We start from the raw sequence: 24,261 nt of genomic DNA on the forward strand, positions 1-24,261 counted from the left end.
CAGTTTTTAATGATACTTTCATTAAATGATACTTCAATGATTCTTTAATGATACTAAAGCCTCTTTATTTTTGCTGTCTCATAAAAGTTCTTACAACCTTGTATCATGAGTAAAGCACTCCAATGCCTCACTCACACTAAAAATGGAACAAGATGATAGTCTCCTTTGCAGTAAAAATACAGATACCTTTGTTCATATTTTCACCACTTGTAATTCTGTCATCCAAAGCAATTAATAACTAGAACTATCTTGCTACATCCAAAAAGTAACCCAGTTCCTTCTCATTTTAATATTAATTCTAAATTGTCCTTATTGTAGCTACAAGTGACCAAAGATAGAATGTATCCGATTTATTTTTTTTTTTAATTTAAATCATTTCCCCAGTTCTTTCAGAGAAGTAAAACAGGAGAACTATCCCAATAATGTTACATAAAATGCTAACACTCACATGAAAAACAACTTTTATTAATAACTTTTATAAAACAAATCCAAACAGGAGAGTTTTATTCAGATTTAAATGATATAGTAGTGCTGGGGGTGGTCAGTCAAGAGATGAGGGAGGAAAAGTTCAACTCGCAGCTCATACAAAGCTACTTGCAAAAGGTGAAGTTGAGGCTTAGCTCTCAGGGAAGGCTGTGGGAATGGGCAGCACTCATTATCTAGCAAGATAAGATATCTAGCTCCTTGAACGTGGAATAGGATGTTCTTGAAATCCCATGAACCTTCCTCTCCTGTTCCTAGCAAAAAAAAGAACACTAAAAAAAAAAAAAGTGTAAAGGTGCACAAGGAGTTATAGCTAGAAAGATAATATACAGATAACAGCACAGCTGTAGCTGATACGCGGCCAGCTCTTAATCTCCCTCTCCTGCTGAAAACTTTGATGTGCTTCAGCAGGGACATATTTGTGCATATCTGAATGACTCTACTTACATTGAATGTTAAAGATTGGCACCTATAAATTGAAGTTTCTCTTCACTTTCAACCTCTGTTGCAGAGAGCTCTGGGAGCTCTGTTGGCTCCCATTTCCTCAAGGCACTTTCACCAAAAAAAAGGGAAAATGACCACATTTCATATATGCGTGTGTACAGCTGGCTTTGGATCTCAGTACAAGAAAAGGGGATTAGCTAGGCATCATGTTAGATAGAGAATCATTAAGAAATAAAGTTTATCTAAAAAAAAAACTTTAAAAAATCCTTTTTAGCAGTACTAAAAACACTAAATTGTATTTCTCTATCAAACTCTTCATTGTGGGTCATCACAGTTGTGAAAATACAGCTATGCTGTTCCAGATGAAGACCTGACTTAAGCTTAAATGCATAGGACCACGACCTTTAACTACCTTGCAGGCAACCATCCATAAATCAAGCACAGTTACAGGATTTAGGTGGTGAATAAGATCGATGTATTTTCATACCAGCTGTCTCCAGTATGGGCTGATCCCGACAACCTTGCTGCACCCATAGGACTGATTACCTGCAGCTGAGTATGCCTCTTGAGAAATACAGTCCAAGCAGAAGCTAATTGGTACCTCAAAGTCAGTGAATATCAAGGATACTGAGGACTCGGCTCTACTTTCATCAAGATATTTTTCATCTATCTCAGTAAATCATCTGCTTGCAGAGTGTTTGATATTACAAGCTCTGTAAGACCCACATGCTAAAGGTAGGGGCAAGCTTCTCTGGAGATGATTTGTGGCCCAAGCCATGGAAGAACAATCATAAACTGCAGCTTTTCAGCATTTTCAGTAGGTTGGAGACAGAAAACAAACAGGAGAGAAAAAATTTACACCAACAAAAGAAGGCTTCAAAGTATCCAAATTAATTTAGAAAATGGGCAAAGAAATTAGGGTCCAAAACATCTACTTTTTTTTTTTTTTAACTTAGTTGTTTTTAGAGTGTTTAATTTTATTTCATAATCACTTATTTTCATCAAAGCAGCAAATTTAAAACTTGTACTTATATTACAATTGTTTTGGTTCTTATGACAATGAAAATGTTTCTACTATATTGCCATTGCAATCCTCTAATGGCAGTCTTAACTTGTAGAGAGGTAAAACTTTCCTGTTCCTTGGTGTGTATGTGTGTGTGTGCGCGTGTGTGTGTGTGGATGTGTGTGTCTATGTGTGAATGTGCGTGTGTATTGAAGTCTGTGATGTACTTTTGCAGCAGATGAAGTGTTCCGGGTACACAAGATCACAAATAGTAGATCAAAATTGTCCTTTTACATCAAAAAAGATTTAACTACAAAGATGCTAATTTCACAATAGAACAATTTAGATTTTACTCAGGGAAAGTCCTTGCTCTCATCAAGTGAACAGCAGTTTTAGTAGGGATGAAAATGACAACTTTTTATCCTAAACAACTAGCAGGGAAAAAAATCCTCTTAACAGAAACACAGAAGTGTCACAGATAGCTTAGGGGTTAGCGGTAACAGATCTTCACTTTGAAAATCAGATCATTATATAGCCTTTAAAGAAAAAAAATTAATACAGACATATTCCTTCTACGTAGGTGAGATGTAAAAAGAAGCAGAACTTCTCAGACCACTTGTGATGGGGAAAAAACGCAGCTTCCTCTCCTTAAGAGAAGTGAGGCACAGGAGACATTCTGGCTAGATCTGCCTCTCGGTCATTGGTCCTACTGACTCAGCTGAAGTGTCATAAGCTGCCCTAATGCCACATATATTCACTGTACCGTAACTGAGTAAATGCAGAGTTTACTGTCTCTGTGCCCTGTGCATTTATTTCTGGGCCACTGCTTGACCTTTACTTGGGGGAATCTAGAGATAAAAGTGAAAAAATAGTTCTTCCTCAATGCTTAATTTCCTGTCTTTCCATCTGTCCTTAACCTAGGGGACTTGATTTGTTTTATAAACCAACAAGCAGATTCAGGAATAGGTGCTCAACATTACCAGCAGGACTGACATTTTAGTTGCCACAGCCAAGCATATGTCTATACTGTAAACAACAGTTTATGTATTATTTATGTATTATATTATTATGTATTTATCTTAACTTCAACAGGTAGGCATTGGAATTAAGGCTGAAAAAAAAGTCACTTTTAGAGCAGGCAAATATTTCACCAATTAGTTAATGTTAAGTTCACTCTCCAGTGATACATTGCTGAAGAGCAAATCAGCGTGACTTGCTGGGTAAATGAATATACTTATTCAGATATGTCTGTGTTAATGGCATGCTAAAAGTCTAATTGCCCCTGCTGTGGTTATAGGTCTTATGTCATCACATCTACTTCATGCAGACAGAAACTTGGCTACTGCGTAAGGAAACCACTATCTGACACATGAAACCAGATCCCATGCAACCCTATCTGCATAACTTCTCATTCACTGAAAGAGTGAGAGGGATGATCGGCGCAGGAGTTAGGTTTCTGCCACTACATCTGCATTCTTTGCAGGAGGTGCAGTATGCTTTACTAAAATCATGCAATCTCATGGTTTGGACTACTACAGTGGACTACTACAGTGAAGACATCCTGTCAGCATGGAAGGAAAAAAAAAACTCATTGTTCAAAAACAAACTCGTTTTGAATCCATGATGTCCCAAACTTTGTCCTTATTGCCATGATTCTCAGGGAAGTGTTTATTATGGCAATCCAGAACAACCAGAGAGGTGTGCGATACACTCCTACACTCCTCTGCATGATTAAAAGATCAGCTTGTTTCAGACAGGTCACTAAGCAATCAGATAGCTGCAATTTTATTTGAAGTGGGGAAGAGAAATGAAGAGGAAAGAGTTGCTGTTATTTATTTATTTTTTTTTTAAAGAAAAATATATTTTGGCTCTAACAGACTGAAGAAAGCAACAAAATATATACCATCTCTCATTAAGGACAGCGGATTGAAATATACAAGTTTAGGTATTCTTCAAAGACTTTTTCAAAACAAGACATTTTTCAAAACATGTAACAACCATTTCAACCAGTTTCATTACTCCTCTCAAGGCCATCCTGGCAGAGACATTCTCAAAATAATTTTGAACAAATGCATTCTGGCTTAGACAGTGGCCAAACTGTTGTTATTTCACTCACAGCAAAATTAGTCAATGCTTTTCTTGTTATTGATATATCTTGACTTTAATTTCATCAGCTCTGTTTAGCTCCTTTAATCACTTAAGAACATGCAATGGGTAGAGGAATTTTAGGAGATTTATGTCGGCTGGAAGTAGCCGACACGTAGACTTTTTACCTCTGAAGATCTTTGGAGATGGGGTATCGTTTTGGATCTTTCCCTCGTAATTCGGCCATGGGATGTAGTTCCAAATGAAAACTTTAGCTCCCCTGTGCTGATAAAACGCTTTGATTCTGTTTATAGGAATTTCAGCCTTTTGAGTTCTATCACTTATGACACTGTAGAAGAAACTTACTTTTTATCAATCCAGAGAATAGGAATTTTTTTTTTCTGAATGATTTACACTACCTACTAGCTTATCTCCTTCAATATTTTGAACAACAAACAGATTTTACATACTTCCTGGTGAAAGCTGAACTGGAAGAGATCTTGAAATGTTAGTTGATTTCTTCCTTCAGTAGAGGGTCAACTACACCTACAACATTCCCAATAGACATTAATCAAAACTGTTTTTACAGGGCTCTATGATGCAAATTTTGTAATCATTGTAGTTCATTTATTCCACTGTATAACTGTATTTATCCTTCCTCCTTCTCCCTCCCCCCCCCCCTTTTTTTTTTTTCTGTTGTTGAAATTAAAACCTATTATATCTTATCCTATTCACTAAGGACATGAAGACATACTTTAGGACATACTTTATTCCAACCTTTATAGCAATCTTTCAAATAACTGCAAGTTACTTCATTCCAGTTCAATCTTCCTTTCTCTAAAACTGAATTTCTTTCACTCCCAATTTCTTTCACTCTCTCCTTAAAGGTCATGTTTGATAATTCTTGCTGCGCTAACTGAACCTTCTCCAATTGCTTCACATCTTTTGATGAGTTGTGCTACCCATAAAACAAAGGATTTACTACCCAGGTCTTTCCAGTGCCAAGCAGAGCAGAGGGATTGCTCCACGAGCTTTACACATAGTGTTCCTCTATATATACACCCCACAGTGTCACCTTTTTTCACCATTGCATAACATGCTTGAACTCTACATAATTTGTAATCTGCTTCATTCCCATACCTGCTTCTGCAAAGCTGCTATGTATATAGTTATTTTCTAACCTGTATATGTGGTCTTAGTAGTTCCTGCCTAAGTGAAGAAACAAAGTTATTTCATGGATTGAATCATTTTTTTTTTTTCAAGAGTATTTCTGACCTTTCATTCTTTCTCTGAAATCACATAACTCAGAAAAGTCATTATTCCTAAGCCAACTGTCACTTACGGAGCTAAGGTTGAGCAGTGCAAGAAATTCCCTTCTCTCCCGGTGGCTGACTGCACTCCTCCTCCTGCTCTCTCCATCCATTTTTTCTTTCCTCCCTGTGTGAGGCTGCTATTGATTTCAGCATGTTACTAAGTCTTCAGTTTAAGCACTGTAACCTAGCACAGAGCTGTAACCTTCGCTCCTTGAAAATGGCCAGAGCCTTGAACTCTATTTTTTCCTTAACTGAAAAGATTTTCCCTTAGGTCAGTAAATGATTAATGTATGTGACCTGTACTCAGCTTCAGAGAGCAGCAGAAAGAGAGCACAAAGACTTCCTCCCCTTAGGCAAATATTGCAGTGTTATCCTGGTATTTTGCACAATAACAACAAGAAGAACACTTTTTACTAGCATTACCTTTAGCACTCCAATTACAGCCGGTGGGTAGCTCAAGCCAACCATATTTGACGTCCGTCTGTACATTCTGCCAAGATAAAATAGTAAATAAAATTTTAAAAAGGCAACAGACTTTTCAAGAGATCTCATTTATCCAAGCAAATCCTGACTGTGGTTCTTTTCTGCTTCTTAACTTGCAAATATATCTTCTATACGATTCGTATTCTACAGCCCAACTGGAGACCATACACCTCCTAGTATCTCATAACTTAATCACCTTACAAGACTTCAGTGAGCATTTGCCAGTATCAGATCTTCAAGAGAAAAAGGCTACACCCAAATAAACAAGATGTTCCCAATTCTCCATTGCTGCACTTCCAGTTCCTTTTGTCCTTGCTGGTCCAGGATGCAAGATCATTCTAAAGGCAGCTCAGAAAACATTTCTTGTCTGCAATGAATCAGCTCCTGTTTGATATAGTTGTAGCTTTTGTCTGCATTTTTAAGATCTTTTTAAGACCTTTAAAACATTGTATATCTTTCAGATACCTTTCAGAGGGACACTGACGCAATTGAACTTCTTTTCCACAATTCATCCTTTATTTTTTTTATTATTTAAACAACCTACAATTAAAAGGAGATGGCCTAAAACTGGTTTTTTTTTTGTTTTGTTTTGCATCTGAAGTGAGCTCTCCCTTCACTTTCTTTTCCAGGGTTCTGCACATCAACCAAAAAATAAATCAGCCTTAGCAGAGTTTGTTTAAAACTTTTCCTAGCCATAAATAAAGAATTTCTTATCCCTTCCTCCCTTACTTACTCAAGAGCCCAATAGCTTTCTAACAAGTCACAATCCAGTCTCTGTCCCCTACATCAGGGGAACTACGACTCTCCTTGAGAGCCATACTGTTTCTGAACATTTCCTCCTTTGGGTCACACTCATTTGGGTCAGCTAGAAAACTTTTAATAATCCAGTCTTTTCACAGAATCATAGAATGTTTAAGGTTGGAAGGGACCTCTAGAGATCATCTAGTCCAACCTTCCTGCTCCAGCAGGGACACCCAGAGCACAGCACACAGGGTGGCATCCACGCAGATTTTGAAGACCTCCAGAGAAGGAGACTTCACAAGCTCCCCGGGCAGCCTGTTCCAGGGCTCTGTCATCCTCACAGTAAAGAAGTTCCTGCTCACATGGAGATGGAACTTCCTGTGTTTCAGCTTACACCCATATCCCCTTGTCCTGTCACTGGCCACCAATAAGAGTCTGGCCCCTTGTAGATTCTCCCTTCATGTACTTATACATGTTAATCAGATCCCCTCTCAGCCTTCCCTTCTCCAAGCTGAACAGGCCCAACTCACTTAGTCTCTCCACATACAATATGTGCTGCAGTCCCTTAATCATCTTCATTGCCCTCCGCTGGACCCTCTCGAGAAGCTCCACATCCCTCTTATACTGGGGAGCCCAGAACTGCACACAGTGCTCCAGGTGCGGCCTCACCAGAGCTGAGGAGAGGGGCAGGATCCCCTCCCTTGACCTACTGGCAACATCCTCCTGGTGCAGGCCAGGAGAGCTGATAATACTTTCAATAAAATTTGGAAAGACCTATTTGAAAGTGTTAATTACAAACTTAGAAAATTGAACATTCTATGACAAAACCAATTTCAATTTTTTTCTTCCCCTCACAAATACAGAATTTATTTAGGACCAATCATATAAGTCAATGTGAACTGTATAAGTTACAGTCTCCTTTACAGTCTGATGGAAGAAGAGTGACAGACAATTAAAAAAATGAAGAAAAGTCAATTTAAAAAAAAAAAAGTCTAAATTGACTATACTGCTGTTCTCAAAAATGTATCAAGTGAGGGGTAATTCACCAGCAGCCTCAGCATGTCAAATCTGGGAGAAACATGTTTGAGGGAGAAATGACATCTGACAATTCCCTCTTGGTCTCATCAAAATTCGCCACCACTTTTAACATATGTATAATGACTTCCTGACTTTTCTGGTACACAGATTAAAAATCACCTATAAGTATACAGGGGGAAGCTTCTGAGATTCTCCATGATTTAGGGTCTAGTGTTTGGTGTACCTTTCAGTCCATAAAACTGGGTAGGCTGTCAGTGAGATTCTGATAAGCAGCATTGCTAACTTACCGTGACTGCAATGAATACTTCTTTTTGAAAGCCACTATGCAAAGCAAGGCTCTCTGCAAAAGCAGCAGGAGCTCTATGAAAGGAGCTCTGCAGTGGTCTGAAATTCCCACCCAGCACTTCCACTGTGAATTCAGATTCATGGCTGAGATGTAAGAGATGTGGTGGCTCATGCACTGTCTATTTCCACACACATGAGCCTGTCTTCCAGCACGAAAGTAAGCATCAGAAAAGAATGCCTTACTTGAGAAGAAAAGGTAAGACTAGAAGGAAAGCCAAATTTAAATAACTAAATCTTTTTAAAGGTTTCAAAAAGTTAAATTAGTTTTAGAAGAAAGTTCTGATGCAAACCATGACCAGAAAGCTCAGAGGGTTTAATGGATTCTTTAAAGGCCTATGAATTCCAAACTTTCCACATCAGACTTGATTCACAATTGTATTACATAAATCATGCATTATTACATGATAACAGATTTTCTTCTGATCAACTCTTCATAAGAAATACTAGAAAATGGAGGTAAACCAAGTCAGAGAAAAACAAGTCTGTTTTTTAAACTGACTGGTTTATAAACTTTCATTCCTGAAAAAGGGCTGTGCAGAGGGATACATGATCTGTCCAAATTATTCCTGCAGTGTTATTACAATTGTATGATGTTAAGAAAAGATCAACATGTGCTACCTCATGTTGCATTCTATTATCTAATAACAGATTTCCAGGAGCTATTCACCTCTATGGATAAATAGAAACACCTTTAGAAGCACATAACTTATTCTTCATCCAGTGCAGCAAGTACAATCTGCAGTACCTGGACAGCTACCAGAAAAAAAGCAATTTCACAATTCTTTACCTTTCCACAAATATCCCAGCTTGTACTGCATGGACAATACTCCTGAATCGGGGTTTTTCCTCAGTCCTTTTGAGCATCATCCCCATTTGCCTCGTGAAGGTAGAAGCCAACCAGTCTCGGACCTCAGAGGGCACCGAGTCTGACTGGATGTCACTGAGTTCATCTTCTGTGTCCAATAAACGCCTAGAAGGGGGAGAAAAAGATAAAAAGTAAATAAAGGACTCCCTAGAAAGGACTGCAATATCATTAACAAGAAAGAAACCAGCAATATATTCTAATTAAAGCAGTTCTTGAAAGTCTTCTGTTCATAAGGCCTAATGGAAGCCTTTTTTTTTTTTAATTTATTTATTCTATTTAAACAAGTCCTCAACAGATTGTTTATTCTCATATATAGTTGAATGCCAGATTGTCAAACTCACTACTAGCCTGACAGAGAAGTGTTAGCCTTCTGAAACAGAACTACATAACCATCCACTGATTTTCATCTTCAGCTTGGCAATATTCATGACTTTTCTGCCTTTCAGAGTTCATTGATGGCTGTGCCAAACTTCTCAATGGATATCACAAAGTCCTCGTTTCACACTTGGGTGAGAAACTCATTTGAAGTGACTCAAAAGTGTACTTAACGTTAGGAAAATGGCACATAACAGATGGGAGAACTCCCTTGTAACATCATACCGGTTTACCTCTACCATGACCTGGAGTATAAAAAAACCTGAATCTCAAAGAATTGATGTAAGTGAAAAGATTTGAGACTCAAAAGGAAGACAGGGATAGGAATTTGGAATTTTGCAGAAAAAGTAGGATACAATTGTTATGAAGTCCTTTCTCTAACAGAGTATACATTAAATTTATGATAGCTTTAGATATATTCCCCTCCAAGACCCTTAAAGAAACTTTCAGATCAAGAACTGCACAGAATACAATATTTTGATGTTAATAAACATGGTGTTTATGAGTAATAAATTTTGGCTAAAATTACTGTCTTAAAATATTTATCACGTGGTACTAGATATGGGCAGAGTGCTGATATCTTTTTTTTCACTTACCTAGTTTCATCAATATATACTGACTCCAGAACAGTAGCAGCATATTCCAAATTTTTCTTTAGGTCTACAACTGAAGCCTCTCCTCTCTCTAACTGCTTTACCAAAGACCGCAACCTAGAAGAGAAAAATAAGAATCTGATTAGCATAAAAGGGGAACAGATTTAAGAATGAGCATCACTTCTTCAGATCTGAATCTAATATGAGACCTATCATACATGATGAGCAAGTGAAAACTGGAAGGTCTTGAAACCTTTGCAATATGCAAAGTAACAAGTATTATTTTTCTGTACATCAGTGTTAGCAATCCCAGACAAAACAACACATTATATTTAGGCTCAGATAAGTGAGATACGAATGTCACCTACTCATATTAAAAGAATTTAAAATAAAAACAACTTAGAAATTAACACAAGAGCTGAGAAAGGGCTTTTTCATTACAGTCATAAGAAAGGATGCAACTTCTTCAGTAGTATCTGTAATTATCAGTCATTTACTACAGAATTACAGAAGATTTGGGGCCAGAAGGGACCTCTGGAGATTATCAGGTCCAATTCACCTGCTCAAGAGATCCAGCTTGAGCAGGTTGTCCAGTCAGATGTGAACATCTCCATGGATGGAGATTCTACAGCCTCTCTGGGTAACCTGTTCTAGTGTTCAACTGCAAACACAGTGAAGAAGTTTGTTCTTGTGTTTAAGTGGAATTTTCAGTCTTTCAGTTTAGGTCCAGCACCTCTCATCCTGTCTCTAAGCACCATTGAAGAGTCTTCCTCAATTTTCTTTACATCCTTCACTCAGATATTTATACACACTGATTAAGACCCCCTGAGCTTTCCCGTATTCATACTGAATAGTCTCAGCTCTCTCAGCCTCTGCTTGAATGACATGCTCCTGTCTCTTAATGACTGCTGTCATCCTTTGCTATGGATCTCTGGTTTACAGACCAAGCTAATCTTTTCCATAAGATAATTCAAAACAAGAGCCCAATACCCCAAACTGTCTCCCTGTGCTCTACTTAACTACAGAGTACAGTTAATGGAATTGGTCCAGCACAAGGCATTGAGCATGCAATCAGATTTTTCTCTAGTCCTGAAATCCAACTAAGGAAAGCCATGGACTAATTCAAGCCCTATGGAAGAGAAAATATGCTGAGGAAAACTCAAGGTGCCTTGGTACTCCCACACTCCCCTTTTGTGTAACTGCATCATCAGCTGTGCACAACAACTCATTGTTTTATGAGCAGAGCTAGGAAGGGTGCTCCTTAACTTTTCAGATCAAGTCCAGCCCCAAGCAATACATGTGTGGGGTTAATCCAACTCCTGCAAGAGCGTAACCACTACCTTATCCTCAATCATTTCCAGCTCTACTTGACAATGTGTGTGAGAAGGAAGTGGCAGAAAGAGAAAAAAATTTGTACCCAAATAGTAAGCCATGGCTCATGGACCTCCTCTTTCCTCCATTCCACGTGTGACTCCTTAACTAGTGACCAAAAACACATCTGTACATAAGTCAGAGGACTTAATCTGGCAGGGTGTCTATTATTATTATTAGAAGCCTTTTCTTGCCTTTCCTTTCATTGAGTCAATACCTAGGAGGTCTATTCTACAAGTCATTCAAAATTCCTGTTCAATAATAGCACAATGAGTAACTGTTGTTTCACAGCATCAACATTCATCATCGAAGATCATGCAGAGTACTGCATGAATCAATCATCTGGCAAAACAGAAGTACAGTTGTTATAATAAAACCTCGTCACACAATCAGTTGCTCTCATGTGACCAAAAAAAACCCACCAACAACATTGTCTTTCTTGTACCATCCTTTAACTATAACTACTTTGATTCACTGAGTCATGGCAGCTGCTGCCAGTTGCCATAACTAAATAAGAGCCTACTGATGGTTTGTCTTTTATGCACAACATGCATTTTGGTTTGGTTGAAACAGTTTTAAAAGGCAATCATAAACTTAAAGCTAAGATGTCTCACTGAAGGGCATTCCAGGCAAATTTATTAGCTGAAAAATGCAATTTTAGGATGCCTGAAGTAATTCACAAATGCAGTAAAATTCACCAAGCCAATTTGAGTGAAATAAAACATTACAACAATTTCTTTCAAGATGGATCCTTTTTAGGACCTCCTATTAAAGCAATGGAAAAAAGAGAAGTCAGATTCTTGCCCTCTGTTATCAAACAGCCTAGTCATTGCAGCAAGGAAGTATGGTTCAGCTATTTGTAACATTTCACAGGGCAATGCTCAGTCTTGTTAGGATACTGAGTAAAAGATAGATAATGATATCATCATAATTAGTTTTAAGAATTCAGGGTTTTTTTGCTTTTACTAGAGCTCTCGGAAAAAAAAGGGATGTATTTTTATTTGTATGAACAAAACACCGTTTTATTCAACTAAAATATACTCTGTAGTGATCTATTTTAAAAATTTATTTTAGACTGATTCAAATTTTAGTTTCTTTTTTTTTTTCTTTCAATGTCATAAGTAAATGCTTGCAGATCTACTTCACCTGATTCCCTTGCAGTCCATGGAGTTCACTGCTGAAGAAACTGCCACTCACTGTGAATAAGAAGGTCCCAGACCAGAAATGGTCTGAAATGGTGCTAACTATTTCCACCATTAAGCTGTCTGCTTGAGCAGGTGGGTTGGACTAGATGATCTGTAGAGGTCCCTACCATGTGTGATTCTGTCATAAGACCATGGGAAGGTGCCTCAAAAAGGCTGTAGACCAAACTTTCTCAAAGTACAGTTGCCAGTAGAGTACTTAGAAAGAACTGTCTGATCATACAATATTAGTTCTAAATCCAGTTGTTGAATTGAGACAGCAGATATTTTTCTTAGCATGATATCCAATGGGACCAGTTCCTTCTGGTCCATAAATTCTCTCTGAATGTATACCAAATATTACGGGGGAAAAAGAGTTTGATAGGCATGGTTATTTTGTTTAAGACCTTCAAATAATCCTTTAAGTGTGCAAAAGAAAAGCCCAGCCCTGAGCATTGCTAAATATTTTTAATTTCCTCCAGCCTTACAGAGAGCTCAAGTAGATGTAAGAACATGGAAAAGCAAAGAAGCTGCCAGATAATGACTCCCCCCCCACACACCCTAGTGCCTTTCTAAGGGAAATATCTGTATACATTCATGGTAAAAAGAACTGAGACTATGTACAAATAAACTCATTGCACTGAAATGAGGTATACAGCAAGTAGATTTAGGCTTCTGTGAAGGGGAGGGGTTATCCAAAGTTCACACTCTTCCAAAGTCATGTTCCTACTCTGTTTAATGTTTCCCTAAAGTAAGAACTATGATACTCAAAATTCAGAGTGATAAAAAGCAGAAAGACTGGGCAACTGAGCTTAGTCCATAAAAGTTACGTAGCGCTAAATCCCAAAGCCACTCTAAACACGAACTGAGTAACAGGGCAACGTGAAGCTGTTTTTAGAGTGTTCTTAAAATGTAAAATTCCTGAATAACTCTGCTCCAAGCATTCTCCTCTCTGTTATAAATAAAACAGTATCTGTGTACAAATGTTTATCTCCTTAGCTAGAGGGCTTGCTTTTATGCTCTTGCTTTTCTTAAAAAAATAGCATTACATATCACTGCAGAGAAGATTAACACCACCACAGTTTGGATACCAGTCAACTTCGATTAACATGCAAAGCACAAGTAGTGTCTGAACACCTGGGGCAAGTTCCTTCAACCAATATAAAGTTTGCAAAGCTGCAGTCCTCACATTTATTTTCAAAGTTTTATGACTTTCATTTACCACAAATTTGCTTAGATTTTCTACAGTACAGTTCAAAACTCTTCCTCCCAAATCATTCTCAGACCATTAGGGTAGTTTAAAGAAAATCCCACTTTGAATGCACGTTAAAAATTATATGAAAGTGTGAGCTTTCTCCTATAATTACAGTTGATCGAGTAAGGAAATTTTACCCGTTTTGCTCTTTTGATATTGACTGACTTGGGTTAGCTAACCCAAGAAAAGATATGTCATGCCTTCATTAAAGATATACGTAGCTAGTATATATAAACAGAGAAAACCTTTTCATAACATGTGAAATCATTCCACGAGCACAGTTACACATAAGCATAACAGAAATAGGCATTCCTTTAGTCTGATACCATTAAAAGCACAGAAATCTCAGTACTATGACAGCAATTGCCAAGAAGGTTAGTAATTCTCCAAAAATGAGAATATCTCTTTTCAACTTTTTTTATGATAGAGTTGTTCCAGGTTTTACTGGTGTTGTACCAAGAACTTACAGTACAAGAAAGCTTTGTATATAGAGCTGAATTTTACTGAGGTATGAGAGAAGCTTGTGTACATAGTCACAAAGCATCAGGTTACTGTGCTCTCCTACAATGATAGCTTCAAATCTCAGCAGTGAATTGATTTTTGTTACCTCTTAGGTTGCTGGAGTTTTTCAACAGCACTTTGAAGTGCAAGTCAGAGTTCCTGTAAGCAGGCAGTATCTCACCGAATTCAGAGTAAATCCAGCACCACGCTCTACCTGAGCAAATAATCGAGGGTTCCCTGTAAAGGATTCTACGACATATTCTATGAGAAATTGGGGTTGTTCTTGTGGCCTCTGCCTATTCTTGTTATGTAATTTTGTACTGTTCAGGCATTCCCTTCAATCTCAATGTGCTTCAACGTATTTGTAAAACCTGTTGCAATGGCATATTGGATAGCAATGCTAGCTGCTACATCCATACAAGAAATCATTACTAATAATGTTGTCATCACTAATGATAATACAAAACTGATGCTTTTCCTCAAAATCTATGTTACCTTTAACCTCAGTACAGAGCATTCTGTTCTGTTCCAAGTCCTGTTCATGACAGAGGATCGTCTGCAAGAAGGGGCACACAGTGAAAATCACCCTAGTTACAACAAGGTCCTTCAAGACTTTTCTCCGGATAGCAAGGCTGCCATTACAATTAGATGCTAGTGAGCAATGATTTCGATTTCGGCAGAGCCCTGTCACTAACTCCGGGGTCATGAGTCAGAAGCACCTTCCGCCTGCAGCCTGTGTGGCTTTCGTTAGTCAAATTACCCGTATATAATGAAAACCCATAAGACTGATTTCAGAGGCAAGTCATCTGTAATAAGTCTCTTGATACCAAAATGAAAATACTAAAAAAGTAACCAACCAGAACCTCTGGAGATTAACAAAATAATAATCAGAGGAATTATGAAGTAGGTCTGGTTGAATAAATGCAAAGTCCAGTATGCATGCAGGAAAAGCCCAAGGGGGGGTCAGTACAGGGTGGAAAGACAAACCTTTGCTGAATTCAGAAACAAAACTCTTTCTGATGTACAATATATATTTCCTTCTCTTCCCTAGAAAACTACCATAATTAGCAATTGAAAATTTGTGAATAAGTTTGAGAAACAGATGTTAGCTATGCAGTGCACTCCTGCTTTTCTATTCAAAAACTTTTGCACAGAAATAGCTTATCAGCTGCTATCCAACCATAACGTGCAAATCAAATAGATCTGCTATCCTGGGGACATAGCAGACTTGCATGTGCAGATCAGCTAAACAGCAAAGTGCATAGAAGGGCTATCAGACACTCCCTGACAGTATCGGACTTCCCTCTTGGGTGAAAACAAACTCTAAAGCACCACGTGCAGGATTTTTACACTGCCTCAAAGTATCCAAAACAAATTGCTTGCAGCCACGAAACACGACTTACATGTGCTGTGGCCTCAGGCTGGCCAGACTCCTCCACAGTTAGTTCAGAAGACTCTTGAATGCCCCATTTAAATCGTGGGTTGGTGGAACATGCAGCACACGAGAAGCCACGTAGCTCACCATGTCATTGCACAACAATCAGAGAACATGATTCATTTCCCAGTCTGCCATAGTCAAATGCAACCGCTGAGGAATAGACGAAAGCCAGGCACAGCTACGGCAACAACCCTTAAAATACATCATAAAATAAAATAACCAATAGCCTGTAACCCAATGGATTTTCATTAGACTTGACAGTTATCCTCTGTTACTGCTTTTTGCACAGAAAAAATTCAATAGACGTCTTCTAGACGAAGGAAAAAAAATAAATAATTGCAAGGAGCAATCACTGAAACAGAGCATTGCTACGCTGGCATTTGTTCATCAGAAGAAATTACAGGCAATTTTTCAAGTCATTGTTTGTCTTCTTGTTTCCTGAAATATCCTTCTGTCTTTGACTGAAAATAACATTTCCACTCCCATTCCCACTCCCCAAAAAAAAAAGTATTTTGTGGTAAGCAATTAATTTAGAAGCATTATTTAGAAGCATAGCAGTGCAACAGTGTTAAGTTTAGTGCCCTTCTCAGACTGGACATGGGCTTGTTTCAGTTCACCTTAAGTCAAATAAGCTTCTGACTGTATTAGTCAATCATAGCTTAAATCATGGTAGCTCATATTTTTCACTCACAATCGTATATTCCTTCATGTTTATTACAGGAATCAAAGTCCTATGTCCAAGACATTAACAACCTTTACCTTACCAAAGGAATTTTAGTTTAAAAACAAAACAAAAACAGCTTAATGCGATGCCCACCTGGCTGTGGTTTCAGGACAGAATTCCTACACAAACTCTCAGCAACAAGTTTTTTGAATTACCCTCGTCTCCAACTTCTGTTGCTGAAAACTTCTGAAATATCAGACAAGTTGTCTGTTCCTGAGCTTTGAACTTTGAGAACTGAAATACATAAAATTTAAGTAAAAAGCTTCACGCTGTTTAATGTAGGTAAAATTAACTGTCACAGGTAGAGTGCCTCCTTGGATAGAGAGATGGCTGGGGTGAATCAATCTCACAAGTTCCTTGTCTTACATTCTACCTTAGAAAAGCTTGTGTTGCCTTGTAGATTTGTCTTTCTTCACCCAGTTATGAGAAATGGGAGTAAAAGATGAGCTTATGCAGATATTGTGGTTTTAGGCCGCTAAGATGAGATGAGATGACTCCACTGAACAAAGCAAGTGCTGGAGGAGAGCAAATCATAGGTGTGACAAAGACATCACTGTATCCTCTGTTCAAGTAGCCATTTCTATCTAATATTTCCCAAGACAAACTTAACTGTTAGGGAACTTCTTTTTTTCTTTCAGAAACCTAGTTTGAGATTGTTTTATGGGGAAAATATGGAATTTCTGAACCTTTCGAAAATGAGAACGAAAAGCAGCAAATCAAATCCCCCAGAACTATGCCTTTCCAAATCACTGGTTCTCTTTATAAATAATAACAATAATAAATCAGTAAGAAAAAGTCAGTCATGAAGCTAGGGAACAAAGGCTAGCAATTTTTTGATTTGTATCTTTAAAAATAGGAACCTGAAATGAACCATTTAAATTTACATTTGAGGCAACTGAACACATACTGTCAGTTTAGCTTTGATGCATCTAGTGACGCACAACCCTTTGTTTTCCACAGACTGGATCTTTTTCTTTGAAACCACAATTATCACATTTTTAGGTCCTTGAACAAGGTCATTCCCCCAAATGATGCTAGCAGATTGCTTTGTGCGCATCTGAATGTCAGAGCTCCGCACTGGCTCTTTACTTAATGCTTGCTGCAGAGATCAGGGAGAAGTTCAATAGATAATTTCAAAACATTTCATTGTAAACTTAATTTCCCCCCATCTGTTACCATTAAAATATCCACTGGCAGAAAGTCTGTAATTATCTCATTCTTTCCAGTTCCTAAAATCAATTATGTTCCAGACCAGCTTTTTGGAACCCACAGGCCTGTTAGGCAAGTGTAAAACAGCATGAACACCAAGTGTGAAATTCAGTTGGTGATATGGCCCCTCTCTGGACTTTGGAAATGGCAAGAAAGCAAATGAAACCGAGGTGGTTCTCAGAAGGCTTCATTTCATATCTCCATCCAGCAGCACTTGTAGAGACCCAGGTGAATAGTATGTCTCCTTTTTATTCCATCACCTCTAGTTATGGAATAAAAAGTGGCAAGCACAGATAAACAGTAAATTCCAAAATGACCTCATTTTTCTTTTTTTTTTTTTTTATTGTGTTTGCTCTTGACAAACTCCTGCTGTAGGAGTTGGTAATGGACCCTGAAGTTCACCTAGAGCCTAAAGCAAATGCATTCTCTTGATGATATCAACCATGACCTCACCAGAGAGACGCCAGCCAAAGACAGTAGCCAAAGATTTGGTGCTATGTCTACATAGAGATTAATAAAGCATTTGTTAGGATCCATACATATACATAGAAGCAAATTTTACTTTTTATTCCTATTTTTTACCAATTTACTCATTTAATTTTTATTCATTTACTTAGAGGTAGTGCATTGATACAATATTTCAGAAACTTATTTTAAAAATGTATAAAATAGAAAAGATTTCGGGCTAAAATACACTATTTTCTTCATATTTAAAGGCATATGCCATGCTCCTTTGTGGACTTCAGATGTGAACATATGTTGGGATACGTTGAGATAGGAACACATCTTGTGACAGACAAGAAGATATTCTGTCTTGTCTGTCACAAATTTTATGGGTTATGTTTCCTGAACGCTAACGGACTACTTTTAGATAAACAAATTCCAATGTGTAGCAAGAATTATACATTTATACATTTTATACACATAACAGCAGAAGTGAGATGGAAAACCACGTATGCAAAATTGCCTAGAAGTTTGTTAGAGTTGTTATAGTCAACTAAAATTTGAGTAAGTCTTTAGATCCTCCTAAATGGTCTGGTCTTATGAAGCCCTGGTTTTCATTGCAGCTTTTTCCTGGCAATTCACCTGTCTAAAACTGCCTTCAATACACCTATATGATCAAAAACTTAGGTAAAGAATTAAGCAGAAAAAAAAAAAAAAAGAAAAAAAAAAAAAAAAAAAAAAAAAAAAAAAAAAAAGGAAAGGAAAAGAGGAAAGGGAATGGAAGAAGTGAATCTATAAGCCTGAGATTCCAGAGGTGAAGCTTCTACAACATTGAGAAAAAAAACTAAGGTTGGAAGAGACTTTTGGAAGTCACCTGGTCCAACTTCCTGCTCAAAGCAAAACTAACTGTGAAGATAGATCCAACTCCACAGTCAGAACGTGGTGTTCAGGGTCATAGTAATCATGTTCTGAATATCTGCAAGGTTGGAGATCCTGCAGCCTCCTTGGACAGAACTGAAGAGGGTTTATGTCTTAAAGTAAGAACTCAACAGTTATTGCAAAATTGGACAATATTATTCTTGCTGCCTGAGGCCATACTTTGCCACTGATCCTGGAAGTAAGAAAACTGTTATTGTCAATGTGCTCATTTTAATGTACCATCTGAGAATTTCTGCACTTGGCCTTAATCCTCTTATACTCCTTGTTAAGGACTGGCCTGTATCTTCAATGATCTATTTACTTTAGACTCACACCTTAAACCACAGATGCCTGCTTCAGAATTCAGAGTTCTTGGATTCAATATAAAACCAAAAAGAAATAGAGTTTGCAACTACCTATGAAAATCAAGACAAATATATCCCCCAATTATGGCCACTGGAAATCCAGTGTACACACATTTAAGATGTGGATATTCACACTTTGGTCTCCTATTTCCTTTTGGGACAACAAATTTACTGGGAATGTTATACAGCTAATTGAATAACATTATTTATACAGCTGACTCACTAGCTTAAAAATTGCTTACCACTATATCAAAGTTTTTCTATGCACCTTTCATAGCCTGAATAAATCACTTCTAAAGCTCAGGAAAGCTCACCGTGCTTCTCCAGTAATACCAGCACATGAGTCTGATAGCTCAGATGCTTAATACACCTTTTTCTAATATACAGTTTTACCTTCCTTCTTTCAATAAAATATCAATAAACAAGCTTTGTTAAAAGCAAGTTCTTGTTCTCCTAAAGCACACAAAACCAGCATTAAATTGCAAAATCATTTCATTCTTGGTGGTTGTGACTTGCCCAGTCTGTATTTCTACATAACAAGCCTGCTTTTTCCTACTCAATTATCTTCAAAGGGTTGCATTCTCAAACTCAAAAATAAACATGCCCTTGACTTTTGCTAAAGACTGCAAAATCCAACTTTTAGATGAGCATATTGAAGGTGCTGAGCTAGATATTTGCCATGCCAGGAATTTTTAATAACCTGGACTCTGTCAGGAGAATCATAAGGTTTGGAGAAAAATGGCAAGAAGAAGCAAATTGTAGCAAGAAACAACTGAAAAGGGGTTCTAGCTGTGTTTGTTGAAATGCAAATGGTTAAAAGACTTCTCCACACGATGGTCTTCACTGATACTCCAGTAGTTTGGTTTATGGGTGTAGACTGCCTCCTTATCTACCTTCACTGCCAGCATGACCAAGAAATCCAGATGCTCTGTGGCTAACCACTACTAGCCATTCAAATCTGTATGTTTGCTAATATGCACAGAAACTGGATATATCCCAAACCCAGCATTTAGCTATCACAGCACTAGTTTAATTCTGGTTAATTTAAGTTCAGGTGAAAGCAAGTTTCTGTGCTATGTCCCTTCCTCTGAGACTGCAACATCCTATTCAGAAATGAAATCAAAAGGGCTATGCAAGCATCCCAGTAAGTCCATCCCCAAAATGTATTGTGCACTTTTGGCTGGTGGAGTCTTACCTCTATGTTTTTATGACAATAACCACCTTGTTCTTTATTCATCCAGATATAAGAATTGACTGCCCCAAAGAGTACAGATTACCAACTGCAAATATTATTGAAAAAAAGTCAGGATTCCATGAAATACCATACTCAGCAACCTGATGAGTCAAAAGTGTATTGGGTCAAATATGGAGTTCATAACTGGGATGATTTCTAAGGGGAATGAAATTATTAATCATAGCTTGTTTATTGCAGCACAAAATAGATCAGAAGATAGAATTGAAAAAAAATGTGAAGTTTACGCTAACAATTGTGAAAATAAAAACTGTGTGCAGCTGATAAAATGTAAATTGTAGGAAACACTTTTCATTCATAGCTGTTCATGTAAGAAGGAAAAACATTGCCTGAAATTTCTTGCATTCAATCAATGGAACACAAACAAAGCACTTCAGAAACATCTGCTTGAAATAACCCAAGGTTAAAAAGAAGAGCAGCACTAAAAATGTTTTTGAATAGAGGGAATCAGAAAAAGATGTGACAAAAAAAAAAAACCAAGGGAAACTTGTAAAGATCGTTTATGAAAATAAAACTCTCCTTATATAGGTTATCATCATGTTTACAGGGCCATATGTCTCCCATCTTCATCACTGCATACACTGTTGGATTCCACATGCCATTTAGGACCGTCATCAATTGCAGATACCTACGGATCTATTAGTTTTGCTTTCCTGCCACAGCAGAATTGAGCACGTCAGCTGTATTCACTACTGCAGCCCCAAAATACCCTCCTACCATCAGGCTCTTACTGAAGGGAGTATAAACCCCCAAATTCATCCTTTTGGGGATTAATGATTTCATATTTTTCTAGGTAAATTTTCATTCCTCAAATACTCTAAAGCAGGAAAATTACTCTGAATCTGCACACCAATACTACCTTATCTTTCCCTATCCATCCTTCTCTTCCCTACCCTTCACTCTACCCATGACTGGTTGCAATTTCACTAGTAGCATCTCAGCCATTCGCTTTGCTTGACCTTCCCATGCCCTCTTTTGGTATCATGCCAGTAAGGCTGAACAACAACATCAATAACACACAATGGGGTAAACAGATACTAATGCTGTGAGAAAACCTTTTACGCTGCCACTCACTTCTTACATCGTTATAGCCCTTAGACAGCAACAATACAGAAGCTGAGAAGCACTCTGAGGAGATTTTGCCCAATAACAAAGAGGGAAAGTTTCCCAGATGGTTGTCAAATGGTAACAGCAACATATTGCAGAAAACGTGTCAGAGGAAAGGGAAGGGACGTGCGTCAGGACAGCAAGTTGTTACAAAACAGACATGCTGAGCAAGACAGTGAACAAGGAATTTGTCCAAGTTACCAAGTTCTCAAAGACCATTTTGATTTCTATCAAACTGAGCAACACTTTCAAAGACATATCCAAACTGCCATTTCCCAGCTATGTCCTACTTATACTGTCTTTGTTCACCAGTACATCTGCCCCAGCATATCATGTGTGCATGAAACACAAACTTAAAAACACCTCAAGCCAGAGGTAGTGATGGCAGATGTGACAGGGACCAATGTTCTTGTGCTTTTTCTGTAAGGTTTGGATGACCGCCTGGAATTATGTTTTCACATTCTGCTATTTAACCACTGTCCTGCTGTAAAGAGCACATCCATGGAGAGCCTGTTTGTATACGTTTTATACAATAAACCCCCTCCAACTCAAGATGAAAACTGAAAACTTTCATGTACACCTGTGGGAACCGTAACTCAACCTCCAAACACAGCAAGCTACCACTTATCTCAATGAGGATAAAAAAAATATCAGTCAAGTACTACAAAAGTGTAGTGATACTGCTATGAATCACTGCACCTGAAGGAATTATTCTAAGGTTTCAAGAAAAGGTCCCTAAATAAAGCATTTTGAATGTGGAATGCATGTCATTATCAAAAGATTTGCACCCTAGAAGTGTGGCCATGAGCTAACATGAGTCGAGTTCCAGATCATAGTTGTAAGCAGAAGACCCTGGTCTATGCCCAAATCAGGACAACACTGTAGCTTTCAGGCATATGATGTGATGTCTCCCAGCAGATTTTATTGAAGTCTTTCTCAGAAATCCTTAATGATAACAGTGTAATCATATTCTCTTATAGAATTTGCTGGATCTAAAAGGATCCAAAGTAAACATTCTTGTTTGATTTCCACTTGATACAGCAATCCCCATTAACTAAGAAATTCACTGAATAATCACAGGACTTTTGGCAGAAGAAGAACTATAAAGCAAAAACCAAACAAACAAAACAACAGTTTTAGGACAGATGATAGTTTTCAACTCAATTTCCTAAGTAAAATGGTTTATCCAAACCATCTCTAGAGACCTATGAAACTGTCTTGAACAGCCAATCTTGAACAATATCAAAGAGGTTTCTAAATTATCAAGTTCATACAAACTGCATGACACTAAACAGCCACATACAGAGACCATACTAGATACTCTGTTAACCAAATGGGAATTGCCTCACTGTTCCACCATTATTAAACAAAAGTGAATCTAGGCAAGAGCATCCTTCTCAGCCACCCTGTCACAAAAACAGACAAATAAACAAACAAAAAAAAACCTCTTACAATTTTAAAAGGTACAATGAGAGTATAATATAGTCAATCCCTCCATCCCTCTGAGCATCTGAGCAAAAATCAGATTATCCAGCTGAACATGCATGACAGATTCACACACAACTAAAAAGAAAAAAACATAACTTTCACCCACTTGGCCACCTCCAGAATGATGCCCATATTTGGCAATTCATTTGGAAAAGCTGCCTCTAAAATTGTCATTCACAAGCAGAAAAGCTGGAAATATTCATAAAATGCCAACAAAAGTTCTGCTGTCAAAAAAATTGCCCACAAAATTGAACATTCATGGATTAAAACTGAAACTGGGGAAAAAAAAAAGAGAGACATTTTGAACATTATGTTGTTTTGACTTGGGGTTTACACAGGTCTAGTCAAAACTTATGCTCTGAAAATACACCAAAAATATTTAATTTCATATGGTATTCCTCTCCAGGGTGAAACTCCGACATACACTAAATGAACAATACATGCTCGCATATTTTTTTCATACATAAATACTGTTCATTTTTAAAATCTAACCGTATGAAGTTGTGTTTGTAATGTTTTCCTGTCTTTGGCACTTTTCCTAGATTTACAGAAGAGGCACACAAGAATTCAAACACTGAAGTAGAAGGTTATTCACATAAGTATTTACATTAAGTATCTGTTGAATAGGAAGAAAAAGAAAAAAGAGAAAAAAATGAAAAAAAAGTAAAAGTGAAGCAATTAACTTTAGCAAACAAACATATACTTGCAATTCTGCGTGGCCATTTAGGTGATCAACAATCACCATTAAAAAAGAAACCACTAGCATTTCGGGAGAGGATATTAATCAAGAAAAATCCTTCTTGAATTTTTAAGCTTGCACTGATGCAAGCATCAGAGGCATGTGAAAAGTGAGCTCCTGAGAAACTTTTACATTAGATAGAAAGAGAGAAGCTAGATAGACCACTCTCAAATCTTGTTGGGGAGGAAGAGGCTAAAAAAAAAAAAAAAAAATCTGGAACTATACCTGTATCAATCCCAGAACAATTTGAGAACTTACAGCAAAAACTAGAGTGCAATCCCAGAATTAAATGAGGAAATTGCAAACTAGATACACGTTCTTCTTTGGTTCCTTAGACACTTGTGTCAAAGGCACAAGTGAAATCACTGAATTACTGCGACTCCTAAAAGCCATGGTCATTGGTTCCTGGCCCCATAACAATATTTTTTTTTTCAGATACAAGATTGGGTCTTGCCACCCCACTAACCTTATTGGGGATTGTGAAAAAAAAAAAAAAAAATC

The 24,261-nt window shown here is 37.6% G+C and overlaps 1 protein-coding gene across 1 annotated transcript in view; it reads right to left on the reverse strand.

The window, feature by feature from the left end:
- The window catches only part of PDE1C (phosphodiesterase 1C), a 283,365-nt gene that overhangs the window by 63,267 nt on the left and 195,837 nt on the right, over nt 1–24,261 (reverse strand). The window contains exons 4-6 of the mRNA XM_026052316.1: nt 9,772–9,885; nt 8,723–8,905; nt 5,752–5,818 (exon numbers count right to left, since the gene is read on the reverse strand). Coding sequence (XP_025908101.1) covers nt 5,752–5,818; nt 8,723–8,905; nt 9,772–9,885 — 364 coding nt within the window. The remainder of the gene's footprint in view (nt 1–5,751; nt 5,819–8,722; nt 8,906–9,771; nt 9,886–24,261) is intronic.

This window comes from Nothoprocta perdicaria, unplaced genomic scaffold (genome assembly GCF_003342845.1).
Source record: "Nothoprocta perdicaria isolate Ctin4 unplaced genomic scaffold, notPer1 scaffold_87, whole genome shotgun sequence".
Lineage (NCBI taxonomy): Eukaryota > Metazoa > Chordata > Aves > Tinamiformes > Tinamidae > Nothoprocta > Nothoprocta perdicaria.